This window comes from Pseudophryne corroboree, chromosome 10 (genome assembly GCF_028390025.1).
Source record: "Pseudophryne corroboree isolate aPseCor3 chromosome 10, aPseCor3.hap2, whole genome shotgun sequence".
In the NCBI taxonomy this organism is placed as follows: domain Eukaryota; kingdom Metazoa; phylum Chordata; class Amphibia; order Anura; family Myobatrachidae; genus Pseudophryne; species Pseudophryne corroboree.
The window spans coordinates 145,080,838-145,099,768 of record NC_086453.1 but is presented as its reverse complement, the minus strand read 5'-3'; the positions used below and the strand labels follow the sequence as shown (position 1 = coordinate 145,099,768).

At 47.8% G+C, this 18,931-nt stretch overlaps 1 protein-coding gene across 3 annotated transcripts in view; it reads right to left on the bottom strand.

Annotated features, from left to right (window-relative positions):
- PRPF31 (pre-mRNA processing factor 31) overlaps positions 1-18,931 on the bottom strand; it is a 111,871-nt gene that overhangs the window by 72,065 nt on the left and 20,875 nt on the right. For all 3 annotated transcript variants that reach the window (XM_063942847.1, XM_063942846.1, XM_063942848.1), the window contains exons 3-4: positions 18,848-18,908; positions 2,176-2,259 (exon numbers count right to left, since the gene is read on the bottom strand). In XM_063942847.1, coding sequence (XP_063798917.1) covers positions 2,176-2,259; positions 18,848-18,908 — 145 coding nt within the window. The remainder of the gene's footprint in view (positions 1-2,175; positions 2,260-18,847; positions 18,909-18,931) is intronic.

The window sequence follows — 18,931 nt, the reverse complement described above, 5'->3', positions numbered from 1 at the left end:
ATGTGGTCTTCCTAGATTTTGCAAAAGCCTTCGATACAGTTCGTCACACGAGACTGATGATCAAATTAAAAGAGATTGGCCTAGGAAAAACTATTTGCACATGGATAAGCAGCTGGTTGGATAGTAGGGTACAGCGAGTAGTGGTCAACGGGAAGTCTTCAACCTGGTCCCCAGTAGTCAGTGGAATACCACAAGGGTCCGTACTCGGACCACTACTGTTCAACATATTTATCAATGACCTGGAAATAGGCCTGGAAAGCACAGTGTCAATCTTTGCAGATGATACTAAACTGTGTAAGGTAATTAATTCAGAATTGGATGTGGAGTCCTTGCAGAATGATCCATCTAAACTTGAACTCTGGGCGTCTAAATGGAAAATGAGGTTCAATACAGACAAATGCAAGGTTATGCATTTTGGGACTAAAAACAAACTTGCATCCTACATATTAAATGGGGAACGCCTAGGGGAAACAGAGTTGGAAAAAGATTTGGGGGTATTCATTGATAATAGGCCTAATAACCGTACACAATGTCAAAACGCAGTAAAGAAGGCAAGTAAGGTGCTAGCGTGCATAAAAAGGGGAATTGAGACAAGGGACTCGGATGTAATCATGCCGCTGTATAAGGCATTGGTACGTCCGCACCTGGAATATTGTGCTCAGTTTTGGGCACCATTGTATAAAAAAAAGACATCAGTGAACTCAAAAGTGTTCAAAGGCGAGCTACTAAATTGATTAAAGTCCTAGAAGGACTGGACTATAAGGAAAGACTTACTAGGCTGAATATGTTTACACTAGAAAAGAGGCACCTAAGAGGAGATATTATTAATATCTTCAAATATGTATAGGGACATCACAAAGAGTTATCAGAGGAATTAATTAAAAGAACACAGTTTAGGACACGTGGGCACTCGCTGCGGCTGGAGGAGAGAAAGTTCCGAACGCAACGGAGGAAAGGGTTCTTCACTGTTAGGGCCATTAGGATGTGGAATTCCCTGCCAGGGAAAGTGGTAATGGCGGACTCTGTAATTGGATTTAAAAAAGGATTGGATACATTTCTGAATGAAAAAGCTATCCAAGGTTATAATACTTAAAGTATCAACGTGGTTAATCCGGGGGTAACATGAGTTATAGTAGCTAACTAGTCATAAAACATTATTCAGCAAGTATGTAGAATCATCACAACTTAAAACAGGTTGAACACGATGGGCAATTTGCCTCTATTCAACCTCAAATACTATGTTACTATATGGGTACATGCAGCGGGCACCGCAGCACCAAGTGCACGCCACGTCCTTATGCCGCCATTGCAACTGGGGTCCCGCTAACCAGGACCCCGGTGTCTGTACTCACCACTCCAGCATCTTCAGCTCTGTTAGGGGTGGCGGCATGCTGTTGGAGTGCGCGCACACCCTGGGGGTAATGCGAAACACCTCAGGAGCTATGTCCGGTCAGCGGGGATACAGACCATTAACCCTTCAAGAGGTTGGTCCGGTCCTTCCCCCCCTATCTCTCCTAAGTCCCACGATGCAAGCAGACCGGTGCCAGCCAGTGCTGCCTGAAAATAATAAACTAAAATAAATAAACTTTTGAAGAAAACCTCTCTGGAGCGCCAGAGAATGCACCCAGCTCCTTGGGCACATTTTTCTAAACGGAGTCTGCATGAGGGGCATAGAGGGGAGGAGCCAGCGCACTAATGAATTTTTAAAGTGCCAGGCTCCAATGGACCCTATGGTAACTCTTACCATCCCAGTATCCCCTAGGACGTGAGAGAAATTAGAATACCTTAAACTATCTAATCCATAACGTACACAGATGTTTTGAACACTAGCCTGATCTGATGTCATCAATTTAGTAGACAGACGTGTTTAATGCCATCAGTGTAGACATTATGGGGTCACTGCTGCCAGCAATATTGTAAAGCAGATATATTATCCTCCTCCAAGTGTATATTTGGATATATATTAATAGGAAAAGTGTGGTTGGGGAAAAATCTGTGGTACATACAACATGTTGCATATCACCCTCTTGCACTAATGATTGCTGCTGTCACATGAACTGTCGGTACTAGCGTTGCAGGGGCAGAAGCTTAATATCACATGGTTTTGGTTTGCAGACTGGAAAAATATATATTGTTCTGTAAGAATTTCAGGTCTACATTATGCGTCTAACTTACTCAACTCATTCTCTATTTCCACAGTCAAATTGTTTGCATCAACGATCACTTTGTACTCAGGAGCGGCTTCCACAGGTCCCATGACTGGATGTATGAAAGCAAACAAAACATTAAATTAATATTCTTAAAAAGTAGAAAGTGACTGGGCTATGCAAAGAGCTAAATAAATCTTTGTGTAGCACAGTCACACACATTGCGTTCATTTATCTATACACACACACACACACACACACACACACACACACACACACACACACACACACACACACACACACACACACACACCCATCCCCCAAGTCAGCCCTACAAATCTTGTGGTATTTGATACAGATTTCTCTTTCATCCACTGGAACACTTCAGACAGCTGGGGTGTGAAATAGGCAGACTGGAGGTGGCACAATCTAAATAAAAAAATAAGAATTTACTTACCGATAATTCTATTTCTCGTAGTCCGTAGTGGATGCTGGGGGAACTCCGTAAGGACCATGGGAATAGCGGCTCCGCAGGAGACTGGGCACAAAAGTAAAGCTTTAGGACTACCTGGTGTGCACTGGCTCCTCCCCCTATGACCCTCCTCCAAGCCTCAGTTAGGATACTGTGCCCGGACGAGCGTACACAATAAGGAAGGATTCATGAATCCCGGGTAAGACTCATACCAGCCACACCGTACAACCTGTGATCTGAACCCAGTTAACAGCATGATAACAGAGGAGCCTCTGGAAAGATGGCTCACAACAACAATAACCCGATTTAGTTAACAATAACTATGTACAAGTATTGCAGACAATCCGCACTTGGGATGGGCGCCCAGCATCCACTACGGACTACGAGAAATAGAATTATCGGTAAGTAAATTCTTATTTTCTCCGACGTCCTAGTGGATGCTGGGAACTCCGTAAGGACCATGGGGATTATACCAAAGCTCCCAAACGGGCGGGAGTGCGCGGATGACTCTGCAGCACCGAATGAGAGAACTCCAGGTCCTCCTCAGCCAGGGTATCAAATTTGTAGAATTTAGCAAACGTGTTTGCCCCTGACCAAGTAGCTGCTCGGCAAAGTTGTAAAGCCGAGACCCCTCGGGCAGCCGCCCAAGATGAGCCCACCTTCCTTGTGGAATGGGCTTTTACAGATTTTGGCTGTGGCAGGCCTGCCACAGAATGTGCAAGCTGAATTGTACTACAAATCCAACGAGCAATCGTCTGCTTAGAAGCAGGAGCACCCAGCTTGTTGGGTGCATACAGGATAAACAGCGAGTCAGATTTTCTGACTCCAGCCGTCCTGGAAACATATGTTTTCAGGGCCCTGACTACGTCCAGCAACTTGGAGTCCTCCAAGTCCCTAGTAGCCGCAGGTACCACAATAGGCTGGTTCAGGTGAAACGCTGAAACCACCTTAGGGAGAAATTGAGGACGAGTCCTCAATTCTGCCCTGTCCGTATGAAAAATCAGGTAAGGGCTTTTATAGGATAAAGCCGCCAATTCTGACACACGCCTGGCCGAAGCCAGGGCCAACAGCATTACCACTTTCCATGTGAGATATTTTAAGTCCACAGTGGTGAGTGGTTCAATGTGATTTTAGGAACCCCAAAACTACATTGAGATCCCAAGGTGCCACTGGAGGCACAAAAGGAGGCTGTATATGCAGCACCCCCTTGACAAACGTCTGAACTTCAGGAACTGAAGCCAGTTCTTTCTGGAAGAAAATCGACAGGGCCGAAATTTGAACCTTAATGGACCCCAATTTTAGGCCCATAGACACTCCTGTTTGCAGGAAATGCAGGAATCGACCCAGTTGAAATTCCTCTGTAGGGGCCTTCCTGGCCTCGCACCACGCAACATATTTACGCCAAATACGGTGATAATGCCTTGCGGTTACATCCTTCCTGGCTTTGATCAGGGTAGGGATGACTTCATCCGGAATGCCTTTTTCCTTCAGGATCCGGCGTTCAACCGCCATGCCGTCAAACGCAGCCGCGGTAAGTCTTGGAACAGACAGGGTCCTTGCTGGAGCAGGTCCCTTCTTAGAGGTAGAGGCCACGGGTCCTCTGTGAGCCTCTCTTGAAGTTCCGGGTACCAAGTCCTTCTTGGCCAATCCGGAGCCACGAGTATAGTTCTTACTCCTCTCCGTCTTATAATTCTCAGTACCTTGGGTATGAGAGGCAGAGGAGGGAACACATACACTGACTGGTACACCCACGGTGTTACCAGAGCGTCCACAGCTATTGCCTGAGGGTCCCTTGACCTGGCGCAATACCTGTCTAGTTTTTTGTTGAGGCGGGACGCCATCATGTCCACCTTTGGTTTTTCCCAACGGTTCACCATCATGTGGAAGACTTCTAGATGAAGTCCCCACTCTCCCGGGTGGAGGTCGTGCCTGCTGAGGAAGTCTGCTTCCCAGTTGTCCACTCCCGGAATGAACACTGCTGACAGTGCTATCACATGATTTTCCGCCCAGCGAAGAATCCTTGCAGCTTCTGCCATTGCCCTCCTGCTTCTTGTGCCGCCCTGTCTGTTTACGTGGGCGACTGCCGTGATGTTGTCTGACTGGATCAGCACCGGCTGACCTTGAAGCAGAGGTCTTGCTAGGCTTAGAGCATTGTAAATGGCCCTTAGCTCCAGGATATTTATGTGAAGTGATGTCTCCAGGCTTGACCACAAGCCCTGGAAATTCCTTCCCTGTGTGACTGCTCCCCAGCCTCGCAGGCTGGCATCCGTGGTCACCAGGACCCAGTCCTGAATGCCGAATCTGCGGCCCTCTAGAAGATGAGCACTCTGTAACCACCACAGGAGAGACACCCTTGTCTTTGGTGACAGGGTTATCCGCTGATGCATCTGAAGATGCGATCCGGACCATTTGTCCAGCAGGTCCCACTGGAAAGTTCTTGCGTGGAATCTGCCGAATGGGATTGCTTCGTAGGAAGCCACCATTTTTTCCAGGACCCTTGTGCATTGATGCACTGAGACTTGGCCTGGTTTTAGGAGGTTTCTGACTAGCTTGGATAACTCCCTGGCTTTCTCCTCCGGGAGAAACACCTTTTTCTGGACTGTGTCCAGGATCATCCCTAGGAATAGAAGACGTGTCGTCGGGATCAGCTGCGATTTTGGAATATTGAGAATCCAACCGTGCTGCCGCAACACTACCTGAGATAGTGCTACCCCGACTTCCAACTGTTCCCTGGATCTTGCCCTTATCAGGAGATCGTCCAAGTAAGGGATAACTAAAACTCCCTTCCTTCGAAGGAGTATCATCATTTCGGCCATTACCTTGGTAAAGACCCGGGGTGCCGTAGACAATCCAAACGGCAGCGTCTGAAACTGATAGTGACAGTTCTGTACCACAAACCTGAGGTACCCTTGGTGAGAAGGGTAATTGGGACATGGAGGTAAGCATCCTTGATGTCCAGAGACACCAATGGCTTCCAATACCGCCTCCCTGTCGGAGGGAGACGTCGGTAAAGCAGACTTTAGGAAACGGCGAGGGGGAGACGTCTCGAATTCCAATTTGTACCCCTGAGATACCACCTGAAGGATCCAGGGGTCCACTTGCGAGTGAGCCCACTGCGCGCTGAAATTCTTGAGACGGGCCCCCACCGTGCCTGAGTCCACTTGTAAAGCCCCAGCGTCATGCTGAGGACTTGGCAGATGCGGGAGAGGGCTTCTGTTCCTGGGAACTGGCTGTTTGCTGCAGCCTTTTCCCTCTCCCTCTGCCACGGGGCAGAAAAGAGGAACCTTTTGCCCGCTTGCCCTTATGGGGCCGAAAGGACTGCGCCTGATAATACGGCGTCTTCTTATGTTGAGAGGCTACCTGGGGTAAAAATGTGGATTTCCCAGCAGTTGCCGTGGCTACCAGGTCTGATAGACCTACCCCAAATAACTCCTCCCCTTTATAAGGCAATACTTCCATATGCCTTTTGGAATCCGCATCCCCTGACCACTGTAGTGTCCATAACCCTCTTCTGGCAGAAATGGACAGCGCACTTACTCTTGGTGCCAGTCGGCAGATATCCCTCTGTGCATCACGCATATATAGAAATGCATCTGTTAAATGCTCTATAGTCAGTAATATACTGTCCCTGTCTAGGGTATCAATATTGTCCGTCAGGGAATCCGACCAAGCCACCCCAGCACTGCACATCCAGGCTGAGGCGATTGCTGGTCGCAGTATAACTCCCGTGTGAGTGTATATACATTTTAGGATATTTTCCTGCTTTCTGTCAGCAGGTTCCTTAAGGGCGGCCGTCTCAGGAGAGGGTAGTGCCACCTGTTTAGACAAGCGTGTGAGCGCTTTATCCACCCTAGGGGGTGTTTCCCAACGTGCCCTATCCTCTGGCGGGAAAGGGTATGATGCCAATAACCTTTTAGGAATTATCAGTTTTTTATCGGGGGAAACCCACGCTTCATCACACACTTCATTTAATTCCTCAGAAGCAGGAAAAACTACAGGCAGTTTTTTCTCACCAAACATAATACCCTTTTTAGTGGTACTTGTATTATCAGAAATATGTAAAACATTTTTCATTGCCTCAATCATGTAACGTGTGGCCCTACTGGAAGTCACATTCGTCTCTTCATCGTCGACACTGGAGTCAGTATCCGTGTCGGCGTCTGTGTCTGCCATCTGAGGTAACGGGGCGTTTTAGAGCCCCTGATGGCCTTTGAGACGCCTGGACAGGCACAAGCTGAGTAGCCGGCTGCCTCATGTCATCAACCGTCTTTTGTAAAGAGCTGACACTGTCACGTAATTCCTTCCATAAGCCCATCCACTCAGGTGTCGACTCCCTAGGGGGTGACATCTCTATTACAGGCAATTGCTCCGCCTCCACATCATTTTCCTCCTCAAACATGTCGACACAATCGTACCGACACACAGCACACACACAGGGAATGCTCTGATAGAGGACAGGAGCCCACTAGCCCTTTGGGGAGACAGAGGGAGAGTATGCCAGCACACACCAGAGCGCTATATATAAACAGGGATTAACCTTATAGAAGTGTTTTTCCCCTTATAGCTGCTGTTATGTTAATACTGCGCCTAATTAGTGCCCCCCTCTCTTGTTTTACCCTTTTCTGTAGTGCAGGACTGCAGGGGAGAGTCAGGGAGACGTCCTTCCAGCGGAGCTGTGAGGGAAAATGGCGCCAGTGTGCTGAGGAGATAGGCTCCGCCCCCTTCTCGGCTGACTTTTCTCCCGCTTTTTGCTATATTCTGGCAGGGGTTAAAATACATCCATATAGCCCTGGGGGTTATATGTGATGTATTTTCGCCAGCCAAGGTGTTTTTATTGCTGCTCAGGGCGCCCCCCCCCCAGCGCCCTGCACCCTCAGTGACCGGAGTGTGAAGTGTGCCTGAGGAGCAATGGCGCACAGCTGCAGTGCTGTGCGCTACCTTGGTGAAGACTGGATGTCTTCTGCCGCCGATTTTCCGGACCTCTTCTTGCTTCTGGCTCTGTAAGGGGGCCGGCGGCGCGGCTCTGGGACCGGACTCCGAGGCTGGGCCTGTGTTCGGTCCCTCTGGAGCTAATGGTGTCCAGTAGCCAAGAAGCCCAAGCTGGCTGCAAGCAGGCAGGTTCGCTTCTTCTCCCCTTAGTCCCTCGATGCAGTGAGCCTGTTGCCAGCAGGTCTCACTGAAAATAAAAAACCTAAAACTAAACTTTTTCTAAGAAACTCAGGAGAGCCTCCTAGAATGCACCCTTCTCGGCCGGGCACAAAAATCTAACTGAGGCTTGGAGGAGGGTCATAGGGGGAGGAGCCAGTGCACACCAGGTAGTCCTAAAGCTTTACTTTTGTGCCCAGTCTCCTGCGGAGCCGCTATTCCCATGGTCCTTACGGAGTTCCCAGCATCCACTAGGACGTCAGAGAAATATGTATGCACAACAGACTCCTCTCCCTTCACGCACCCAATCCCTCAGTTTGAAAAATTGTGCTGGAGGTGCATCACACGAAAGACGCCCCTGCGCCACTGAAATATTATTTTTCTTATAATAATTTATTTTGGACTGAGCCAACCTATGGGAAAGGGGGGCAAAAGTTCCAAAATATAGAAGAGACAAAGATCCTGTTTGAATGGATCTGCATCTCTTTCAGGAGATCGATCAGCAAATCAGCAAAAGAGCACAGTGAGTACTAAATATCACGAGGGGATTCCACGGTTAGGTGCCAGGCAGCATGGATGTCAGTCCTCCGGAGGAGGATGCTGAGGTCAAGGAGTTAGAGTCCCTTATTGAAGCGGTAAAACAGGTCCTTAACTTCATAGAAGAGGTTAAGGAACCTGAGGTGTTTGATTTGAGTCTCAGAAACTGCAGACAGTGGTTTTTCTGATTCCTCAGACTCTCCAAGATCAAATGGGAGAAGCATGGAAGCATCCCGATTAAACGCTTCCAAATTCCAAGGAAATTCACGGCTAATTACCCACTACCCAAGGGTGTCATGTCCAAGTGGGAGGGTAAACCGATTGTGGACGCCTCCCTGGCTAGACTGTCAAAAATAAATAAATAAAATGTGACTATGCTAAAGGATGCGTCAGATCATGAGTTAGACACAGCACTGAAATCTACTTTTGTGGCGGCTGGAGCATCACACCTACCTACAATTATTAGTGCTTGGGTGTCCAAAGCTATTATAGCATGGGCTGGCCATATTGTTCAGGCTGTAAAAAAGAGATAACAGCCAAGAGGAAATAGTTAGACTAGCTGAGCATATCCGTGAATTGGCTACATACATTTGCCAAGCCACAAAGGATGCTAGCAGAACAGCATCACGCATCTCAGCTATATCGGCCAGAAGGATTCTGTGGCTCAGAGAACGGCAAGTAGATTCTGATTCTAAGGCGGTAGTGGAGGCGATCCCCTTTGTAGGGGAGGCTTTATTCGGTCCGGAATTAGATAAGTGGATTTCTTAAGCTACAGCGGGGAAATCTACTTTTTCTACCTACCACGTATCCTAGAACCACGCCACCGGTCAGAAGAGGCTATCTTGGCTAGAGGAAGAGGTTTTAGTGATCAAACTCGTGGAAGAAGTGGTAGAGGCCGTTCCCAGTCCACATCCAGAAAGCAAGACCCTAAACCTGCTGACAAGACCAAGGCATGACGGACTCCCAGCTCACCTGGGGTCTCCTATGGTGGGCGCACGGTTGGAAAGGTTTCGGGACACCTGGGCCAAAACCTCACCAGAAGTCTGGATCAACAATATTGTCTCCCAAGGACACAAAATGGATTTTCTAAACCGACCTCACACTCCGTTCTTTACAACAGGCCTTCCTCGCTGTCCTTCAAAGATTACTTCAGACGTAAGTAATTAGGTCTGTCCCGACTTCTCAAAGAGAAACAGGATTTTATTCAAATCTTTTTGTAGTAGCAAAACTGGATGGGTCAGACCAATCCTCCATTTAAAAGTTTTGAATCGGTTCGTAAAGGTTTACAGGTTCAAGATGTAGTCAATTCAGTCGGTTATTGCGGAACCGGAACAAGGAGAGTTCTTGGTGTCCATGGATATAAAGGATGCGTATCTTCATGTTCCAATTTGGACCCCACACCAAGCCTACTTACAATTTGCAGTGGGAAAGAATCATTACCAGTTCAGTGCCCTACCATTCGGCCTATCATCAGCCCCGAGAATCTTTACAAAGATCATGGCAGTCATGGTCGCGAAACTGCAACCGTTAGGGGCAACGATCATCCCATACTTGGACGACCTTCTGATCAAGGATTCCTTCTCAGGACCAGTTGATCTGGGATACCCAAACCACTCATCAGTTTCTGATTCCACATGGTTGGATCATAAATTTTAAAAAATCCAATCTTCAGACACAGAGGATCTAATTCCTAGGTCTAATTTTAGATACGATACATCTGAAAGTGTTTCTTCCAGAAGACAAAATACGAGACATCAAGGAAACGGTACGCCGGGTTCTGTACAGCCAGACGGTCTCTCTGAATCTGTGTGTAAAGCTTCTTGGAAAGATGGTGGCATCCTTCGAAGCGATCCAATATGGCAGACTTCATTACAGATCTTTTCAGATGAATTGCTCAGGGGGCAGACATGCACTGGTTTCTCCACCGAAGAATTTGCATGTCGCCCCAGGCCAGAACCTCGTTAATTTGGTGGTCACTCCACAGGAACCTAGTGGCAGTAAAGAGATTTGAAATCTGGGATTGGAAGATCCTGACTACAAATGGCAGTCTCAGAGAATGGGGAGCAGTGCTGGAAGACCATCAGTTTCAGGGACAATGTTCACTGCAAGAGAGCAATCTCCCAATAAATATTCTGGACCTAAGAGCCATTTACAATGCTCTTCTGTTGGCGGAGGGCCGAGTGAGGGCTCAACACGTAAGAACACAGTCAGACAATGTGACGGCAGCGGCTTACATAAACCGTCAGGGAGGAACAAAGAGCCGTATGGCTTTAAGAGAGGCTACAGGGATCCTGTCTTGGACAGAAAGACGCAACATAATTCTGTCAGCAGTCTTCATACCGAGAGTAGAAAATTGGGAAGCAGACTATCAAAGTCGTCAGGCTATGGGGAGTGGTGTCTACACCCACATATTTGAGACAGTAGTACGATGGTGGGGTCTACCACAAATAGACCTAATGGCATCTCGAAACAACCATCAGTTACCGAGGTATGTATTCAGGACACAGGATACATCAGCAGAGGCGGTGGACGCGCTGACGATCCCCTGGCCTTATGATCTGGTGTACATCTTTCCGCCATTTCCCCTGTTACCGAGAGTGTTAAAGAAGATGAAAAGGGAAAAAGAGCGTGGGTAATTCTAATAGCACCAGACTGGCTCCGCAGAAGTTGGTACTCGGACCTGAGGGGGCTCCTGGCGGAGGATCCTTGGAGGCTGCCGCAGAGGGAGCACCTCGTCACAAGGCCCATTCCTTCACCCAGACCTGAACCGGCTACGTTTGACAGCGTGGTTCTTGAGGCCAAGATTCTAAGAGACAGGGGAATTCTGAAATCAGCTATCCTCACCATGTTGGCCGCTAGGAATCCAGTCACTGCGGAATTTGGAAGCGGTACATAGACTGGTGTCGGTCTAAGGGTTGGAATTCCAGAGAGTTCCGCCTCAATAAACTTGAGATTTCTTCAAAATGGTTTAGATGGAGGTTTGAGGTTAGGATCTTTGAAGGTGCAAGTCTCTGCCCTTTCTATCCTTTTTTAACAATGTCTGGCATACTTACAGGAGGTCCAACCATTTTTGCAGGGTGTATTGAAAATACAACGGCCCCGTGGGATCTAAATTTACTAATTGAATTTTTTAAAATCAGCAGTTTTCAAGCCTTTGGAGAGGCAGATCTAAAATACATATCCTGGAAGGTTACCTTTCTCCTAGCTTTGGCGTCAGCAAGAAGGGTCTCAGAGTTAGGGGCACTGTGTAAGAGTCCCTTTCTAACCAGCCCATTGTGGTCCACTCCTTCTAGGGAGTTGCGGAGGAGGACTTGTCTTTGGATGTGGTCAGAGCCTTAAGAATCTACATACAGGGTACAAACTCTATTAGAAAGCTTGACACTTTGTTCTATATGCTGGACCCAAGAAGGGTTGGCCAGCTTCAAAAGCAGACTCTTGCCAGATGGATACGGTGTACCATCAAGCAGGCTTATATCGCTAGTGGTAAGAGGGTCCCTTTTACGGGTTGATGCTCATACCACCAGATTGGTGGGGGCTTCATGGGCTGCAGCTAGAGGAGCCTCTACTGCCCAACTTTGCAGAGCTGCAACATGGTCATCAGCACACATGTTCACTCGATTCTACAGGGTCGATAAATTTTTCTCTAGGGATACCAGGTTTGGAAGTTCGCTTCTTCAGGCTTCGTACAGCACTCCTGCCCATGGGAGTATCTTTGGGACGCCCCCAGCTGTCTGAAGTGTTCCAGTGACCCCTAGTGGATGAAAGAAGAGAGGATTCTGGTACTTACAGATTAATCCATTTCTCTGAATACATTCTGGAACACTGGACGCCCACCCTGGTGCCATCAGCCTGCGTGTTCTGGTTAAATTTAGTTCAAATGGTTTTCATTATTGTGTTAATGGTTCTTGCTTGCTGTTTGACTTGTTGCTACGGTGGGTTCCTCTCCATAGGGCCTTTGTGTCCATGTTCCCTCTTCTCTCCGTAAAATTTTTCAAACTGAGGGATTGGGGGGGTGGGGGGAGGTGTCGGCTGTGCATACATTTTTTTTTTTTAATTTAGATTGTGCTACCTCCAGTCTGTACACTTCACACCCCAGCTGTCTGAAGTGTTCGAGTGGATTCAGAGAAATTGATTTATCGGTAAGTACCAAAATCCTCTTTTTCAGGTAATGAGTTTTGGAGCTCACCCTTCTGTTCAGTCCCTGTCCTGTTTCTAAGAAACGCTCAGCAAGATCAGGTCCTAATGTTGGTTACATTTGTAAAGTACCTTGATACAAAGTCTGAAAGGATTCCCAATTACATTACCCATTTTAATTCAGTCACTAATATTATGCTTAACCTGCTCTCACTTTATTTTTCTCATGCCTACAAAACACATAGCTCAGTACTACCACAAATGCAGGGGAGGACAAAAAAAAAAAAAAAAAAAAAAGTAGTGCAATTACACAAAACTTGTGTACACACATTATGCATTAAGGAAATATCTTTATTGCAGATAATAGGATTTTAATTACCTACCGGTAAATCCTTTTCTCGTAGTCCATAAGTGATATTGGGAAATCAGTACGTTTGGTATAGATGGGGTCCAAAGGAGGCGGTGCATTTTACATTTCTTCAACTGGGTGTGCTGGCTCCTGCCCTCTATGCCCCCTCCCACAGGCAGTTATAAGTAAAATAGTGCCCGAAGGAGAATGGACATACTTGAGAGAAGGAACATAACAATGAGTGGCGAGATTCACACACCAGCAACATAAAACGACCAGCAATGACTGGCAACAAAACAGCAACAGCTGAACAGATAACCATAAAAGAGAAAACCTGCAGAAAAGTCAATGCACTGAGGCGGGCACCCAATATCCCTTATGGACTACGAGAAAAGGATTTACCGGTAGGTAATTAAAATCCTATTTTCTCTAGCATCCATAATGGATATTGGGGAATTAGTACGATTGGGACATCCCAAAACTTCCAGAACGGGCGGGGACGTCTGCAGCACCGCCTACCCAAACTGGGTATCCTCTTTGGCCAGGGTATCAAATTTGTAGAACCTCACGCAGGTGTTCTTCCCCGACCAGGTAGCAGCTCGGCATAGTTGCAAGGCCGAGACTCCATGGGCAGCCGCCCAGGAAGACCCCACTGATCTTGTAGAGTGGGCATTCAGAGATTGCAGAACAGGTAAGGCTGCCGACACATAGGCCTGTTGGATAGTAAGCCTAAGCCAACGAGCATTAGACTGCTTAGAAGCAGGGCAACCCTTTTTCTGCGCATCATATAGCACAACAAGGAATCCGTCTTTTTGATCTGAGCCGTTCTCTTGATATATAGCTCCAAAGCTCGCACAGGCTCTTCAAGGCCTCCGGAGGAGCAGAAGTGCCAGAACTGGACGGAACCACAATAGGTTGATTCAAGTGGAACGCCGAGACGACCTTCGGCAGGAACTGCTGCCTAGTCCTGAGCTCCACTCGGTCCTCGTAAAAGATCAAGTAGGGACTTCTACACGATAGGGCCCCCAATTCTGAAACCAGTCTAGCAGAAGCCAGGGCCAGTAACATCACAGACTTCCACGTGAGGTACTTGTCTTCTACCATCAGAGGTTTAAACCAGGACGACTGTAGAAATTCCAACACAATATTCAAATCCCAGGGTGCCATGGGCGGCACAAAAGGAGGTTGTATGTGAAGCACTCCTTGCAAGAAGGTCTGAACTTCTGGCAACACTGCCAATTTCTTCTGGAAGAAAATTGAGAGAGCTGAAATCTGGACCTTAATGGAACCCAGACGTAAGCCCTTATCCACACCAGCCTGCAGGAAACGACCCAAGTGGAACTCCGCAGGCAGATACATGCGTTCCTCGCACCAAGAGACATATCTTCTCCAGAAATGATAGTGTTTTGCCGTCACAGGTTTCCTGGCCTGAACCATGGTAGCAATAACCTTTTTGGAAGGCCTTTGTGAGCTAGGATCTTCCTCTCAACCTCCATGCCGTCAAACAAAGTCGCCGTAAGTCCTGGTAGACGAACGGTCCTTGTTGACGTCAGTGCGTCTACTGTCCACGCCTGAGGGTCCCTGGTTCGTGAGCAACACCAGCGAAGCTTCTTGTTGAGTCGAGAAGCCATCATGTCTATTTGTGGGCAGCCCCACCGGTCAATAATCTGCTGAAACACCTGATGGTGGATCCCCCACTTTCCCGGGTGGAGATCGTGATGACTCAGGAAGTCCGCTTCCCAGTAGTCTACTCCCAGAATGAAGATTGCGGACATTGCTCTTGCATTTCTTTCTGCCCAGAGGAGTATCTTTGACACCTCTCACATGCAGGCCCTGCTTTTTGTCCGTCCTTGTCGATTTATGTACGCCACTACCGTGGCGTTGTCCGACTGAAGTTGGATCGCGTGATCCCTGAGCATAGGAGATCGCCCAAAGTTCCAGAATGTTGATCGGAAGTAGGGCCTCATGGGTTGACCACCTGCCCTGGAACTGAGCCCCCTGGGTGACAGCTCCCCATCCTCTCAGACTCGCATCTGTCGTGAGGAGGATCCAATCCTGAAACCCGAAACTTCAACCTGCTAGTAGATTTGAGGACTGCAGCCACCACAGGAGGGAAATCCTGGCCTGAGATGACAGCTGTATTATCCGGTGCATCTGAAGATGTGATCCGGACCACTTGCTCAGGAGATCCAATTGAAATGTTCTGGCATGAAACCTTCCATACTGGATCGCCTCGTATGAGACTACCATTTTCCCCAACAATCTTGTACAAAGATGGACGGATATTCGAGTAGGCCGTAGAAACATTCGGACCATCTTCTGCAGTGTTCTCGCTTTGTCCTCTGGGAGGAACACCTTCTGGGCCACAGTATCCAGCAACATTCCCAGGAACAGGAGCCGCTGAGTTGGCTCCAGGTGGGACTTATGTAAATTGAGAATCCACCCATGGTGTGACAGAAGTTGGATAGTGTGGTTTATATGGAGCAATAAAAGCTCAGTGGATCTCGCTTTTATCAAGAGATAATCCAAATAAGGGACAATATTGAGCCCCTGGACCATCATCTCCGCCATCACCCTCGGAGCTGTGGACAGGCCGAAGGGTAGCGCCTGGAACTGGTAGTGATTGTTTAACAGGGCAAACCTCAGGTAAGCATGGTGAGGTGGCCAAATCGGGATATGGAGATAGGTGTGCTTTATATCCAGGGAGACCATGAACTCCCGTTCTTCCAGGCCCGCAATCACTGCTTGCAAGGATTCCATCTTGAACTTGAAAAACTTTTAGGTAAGGGTTCAAGGATTTCAGATTCAAAAAGGGCCTAACCGAACAGTCCGCTTTCGGTAGCACGGACAGGTTAGAGTAGTAACCCTTTCCCTGTTGTTGCAGCGGCACTGGAACAAAGACTTGGGAGTGGACCAAGTTTAGGATGGCCTGTTGTAGCGTAACACGCATATCCCCCAAAGCTGGTACGCTTGTTTTGAATAATCGTTGGGGAGGAGCGCCGTTGAACTCCAGTTTGTAGCCCTGAGAAATGAGGTCCTTTACCCAGGTATCCTGGCAGGAGCCTTCCCAGATGCGGCTGAAGTGACGCAGCCGAGCTCCCACCTCGAGATCTCCTCGGGGTGGGTGGGTGGGCACCATCATAAGGCCTTAGTGGAAGCTGAACTGGTACTCTGGCCCTGAGAACCTGCAGTTGCTGGTTTTCTGGTCTTATCTCTGGTGCCTCTAGCCACATTGGTGGCACCTCTGGCCCTAGATCGAACTCTGTTAGAAAGGACTGGGCAGACGGCCCCGGGTAGGAACGTCTAGCCGGTGGGGCCCCAGAGGGAAGAAAAATGGATTTCCCTGCAGTAACTTTAGAAATCCACGTATCCAGTTCCACCCTGAAGAGCCAATTCCCTGAAAAAGGAAGAGAGACTACACTGCGCCTGGACTCTGCATCCGCTATCCACTGACACAACCATAGCGGTGGTCCTAGCATTAATATTGCCTATCTCCCTCAGAGAGTCACACAGGACGCGTGCAGTCTCTTGAATGTGTTTTAGGAGAGTCACTGTAGTGACCAGGGACATATCCACCGAGAGGCTCTCTTGAAATTGGAGTAGCCCACATATGAATGGCATGAGTCATAAAGCAACCCGCAATGACTGGTCTTTGTGATATACCAGCCGCTGTGTAGATAAACTTCAGTGTAGCCTCTATTTTTCTATCCCCAGGGTCCAATATGGTAAAGGAGCCCAGAGAAGGTAGTACCACCTTTTTAGAGAGGCCAGAAACCGATACGTCTACAGCCGGGGGTTCTTCCCAGAGTTTCCTGCCTTCAGGAGCAAATTTTTTATCTGTATTTGAAGGCTAACTTAAACAGGTCATCCAGCTCTGCAGAATCAGGGAAAGTGACATTGAATTTGTTCTGTGTTAAGAAAAACGACTGCTTTGCTGCAGCGTCCTCTAGAGGGAGTTTTAACACGTCCCGTATAGCAAGAATGAGGGGCTCAATACCCTGTGTAGAAGGTGAATCCCCACTAACAAGATCCAAGTCCTCCCCCTCCTCATCAGAGTCTGAGAGTAAAGCAGGTAACCCACGTTTGTGTGTTCCTGATCTAGAGAGGGGGGGGGGGGGGCTGTTAAACATCAGCCCTTGTAGCTAGGTCTGCAATAGCCTGCTCCAGTTGTTGAGTATTCTGAGTATTAGCAGTGAGCCGAGATTAAATATCTTGATATCATAGATTTTATGGCACCTAGCCAGGAAGGCTCTTGACCCCCCCCCCCCCCCAAACTTAGTGTTTAGTATCGATATGTTCAGTATTTTGAGACCTATGTACCGGTTGTTATGTGCAGTTAATCGCAAGTTTCTGCGCATAGATATGCGCAGAGTTGCAATATTCACCAATACTGTAATTACTGTACTCATGATATTCGTCGGGAACCCGGTGGTGGAGACCTGCAAGCACACCTGGACCAAGCATCGCCCACTCATTCAACCAACCTATGACCCCTCATGTACTGTAAATGACCTGCCCCTTGACCTATAGAAGAAGAGCTTACATTTCCTATTGTATTATATTTGGACCTATTGTATAAAAGAAAGGCTCCCTGACCAGGCATCCGTCTATTCTCTGGAGGTCATCTTGCTAAGACTAACTGAGACCTGGATCCGGGAGTGCTGGCAAATAAACGCATGTACTATTGGTTGTAGCTCTGCTCTGTAATATTGTTGTATTTTCTACTTGTATCTTTTTCAGTAAATATATTGTTGCTGCATTGGACCCCAACATAACATTTAACTACTGGTGTCGCATTCAATTCTTGTTTGGGAATAAGGTGTATTCAGCCATACGTGTCGCTGTATTGTGCGCATAGCGTGTTGGCATGAATACACATCGTAGGGGTTATTGATTGCATTTAGCGGCACGAACCACAGTGTGTTTAGGTATTGCTTTTCCTTGAAAGTAAAGCAACCTTTACACAGTAAACACAATTATATACACAAACAAGTAATACAAATAGCAAGCCTGCCCTTACTGTATGTGAGAGGAGACCGAGAAGGGAACAGCACACCCAAGCTAAACAGCCTCTGTGAGACTGCAAGCTGTTATATCCCAGTTACATCCCAGTGTAACACCAGAGTTTTTGTCCTTCTCAGGACACAGATTGTGTACAATAGCGGCTCTCCCCCTTTGCTACACCCCTGTACCAGTTTTCCTGCGTATCCTGAGTGTCTGGAGGAGCTGTGTGTGCCTGCTGCTGCAGCTGTAAGCAGAGGAAGGCGCCAAAACGCTGCTGGTCCCACTCTGAGTAAGCTCTGCCCCCTGTAATGATGCCAGAGCTTCATAGATATTCATACTGGCAAAGTCTCCATAAAGTGTAAAAACATCACAGAAGTGTTAGTTTCCACTACCGCTGCCAGTGTACACAGGGGGGCTATAGCAGGTCCCCCCGGGAGGGTCCCATATGCCGCCCCTGCATTTTTGCCGCACCCCCTAGCAGGGCCCCTGGTTTGTACTCACCCCTCTTCTCACCTTCAGGCTACTGTTAGGGGTGTGTGGTGTGTTGGATTGTGACCGTTAAGGCGCAGTGCCCCGCTGTACAACAGCCTCTCAGGACGGTGGTGCTGCAACAGGGAAGCGTCTCGGATGCATGAAGAGACCGGTAACCATCCCCCCCCTAACTCCCACGGTGCAGGTATGCTGTTGCCCAAACAGCATACCGAAAATTATAACGTTTTAAAAGAAACTGAAGAAAACCCTCTGGAGGTGCAGAGTGTGCATCCTATCCTAAGGGCACTTTTTTCTAAACTGCCTGTGGGAGGAGGCATAGAGGGGAGGAGCCAGATCGACCAGTAAAAGAAATTTAAAGTGCACCGGCTCCTTCGGACTCAGTCTATACCCATCGTACTAATTCCCCAATATCCCTTATGGATGCTAGAGAAATTCTGTTTCTTATTACATCCATCTACAAATCATAAATATGCGAGGAGAATACCCGCTTACACTCAGAAAATGGGCACAAAGCAAGTTTCTCTACATCAGGAATGCATCAGCTCACCAAGGATAAATGCACAATACCTTCAGATGCTTTGGGCTGCTTTTTCACATATTCTTCAATCTTGACCAGAATTTCTGAAAACTATCAGCAAAAAAAAAAAAAAA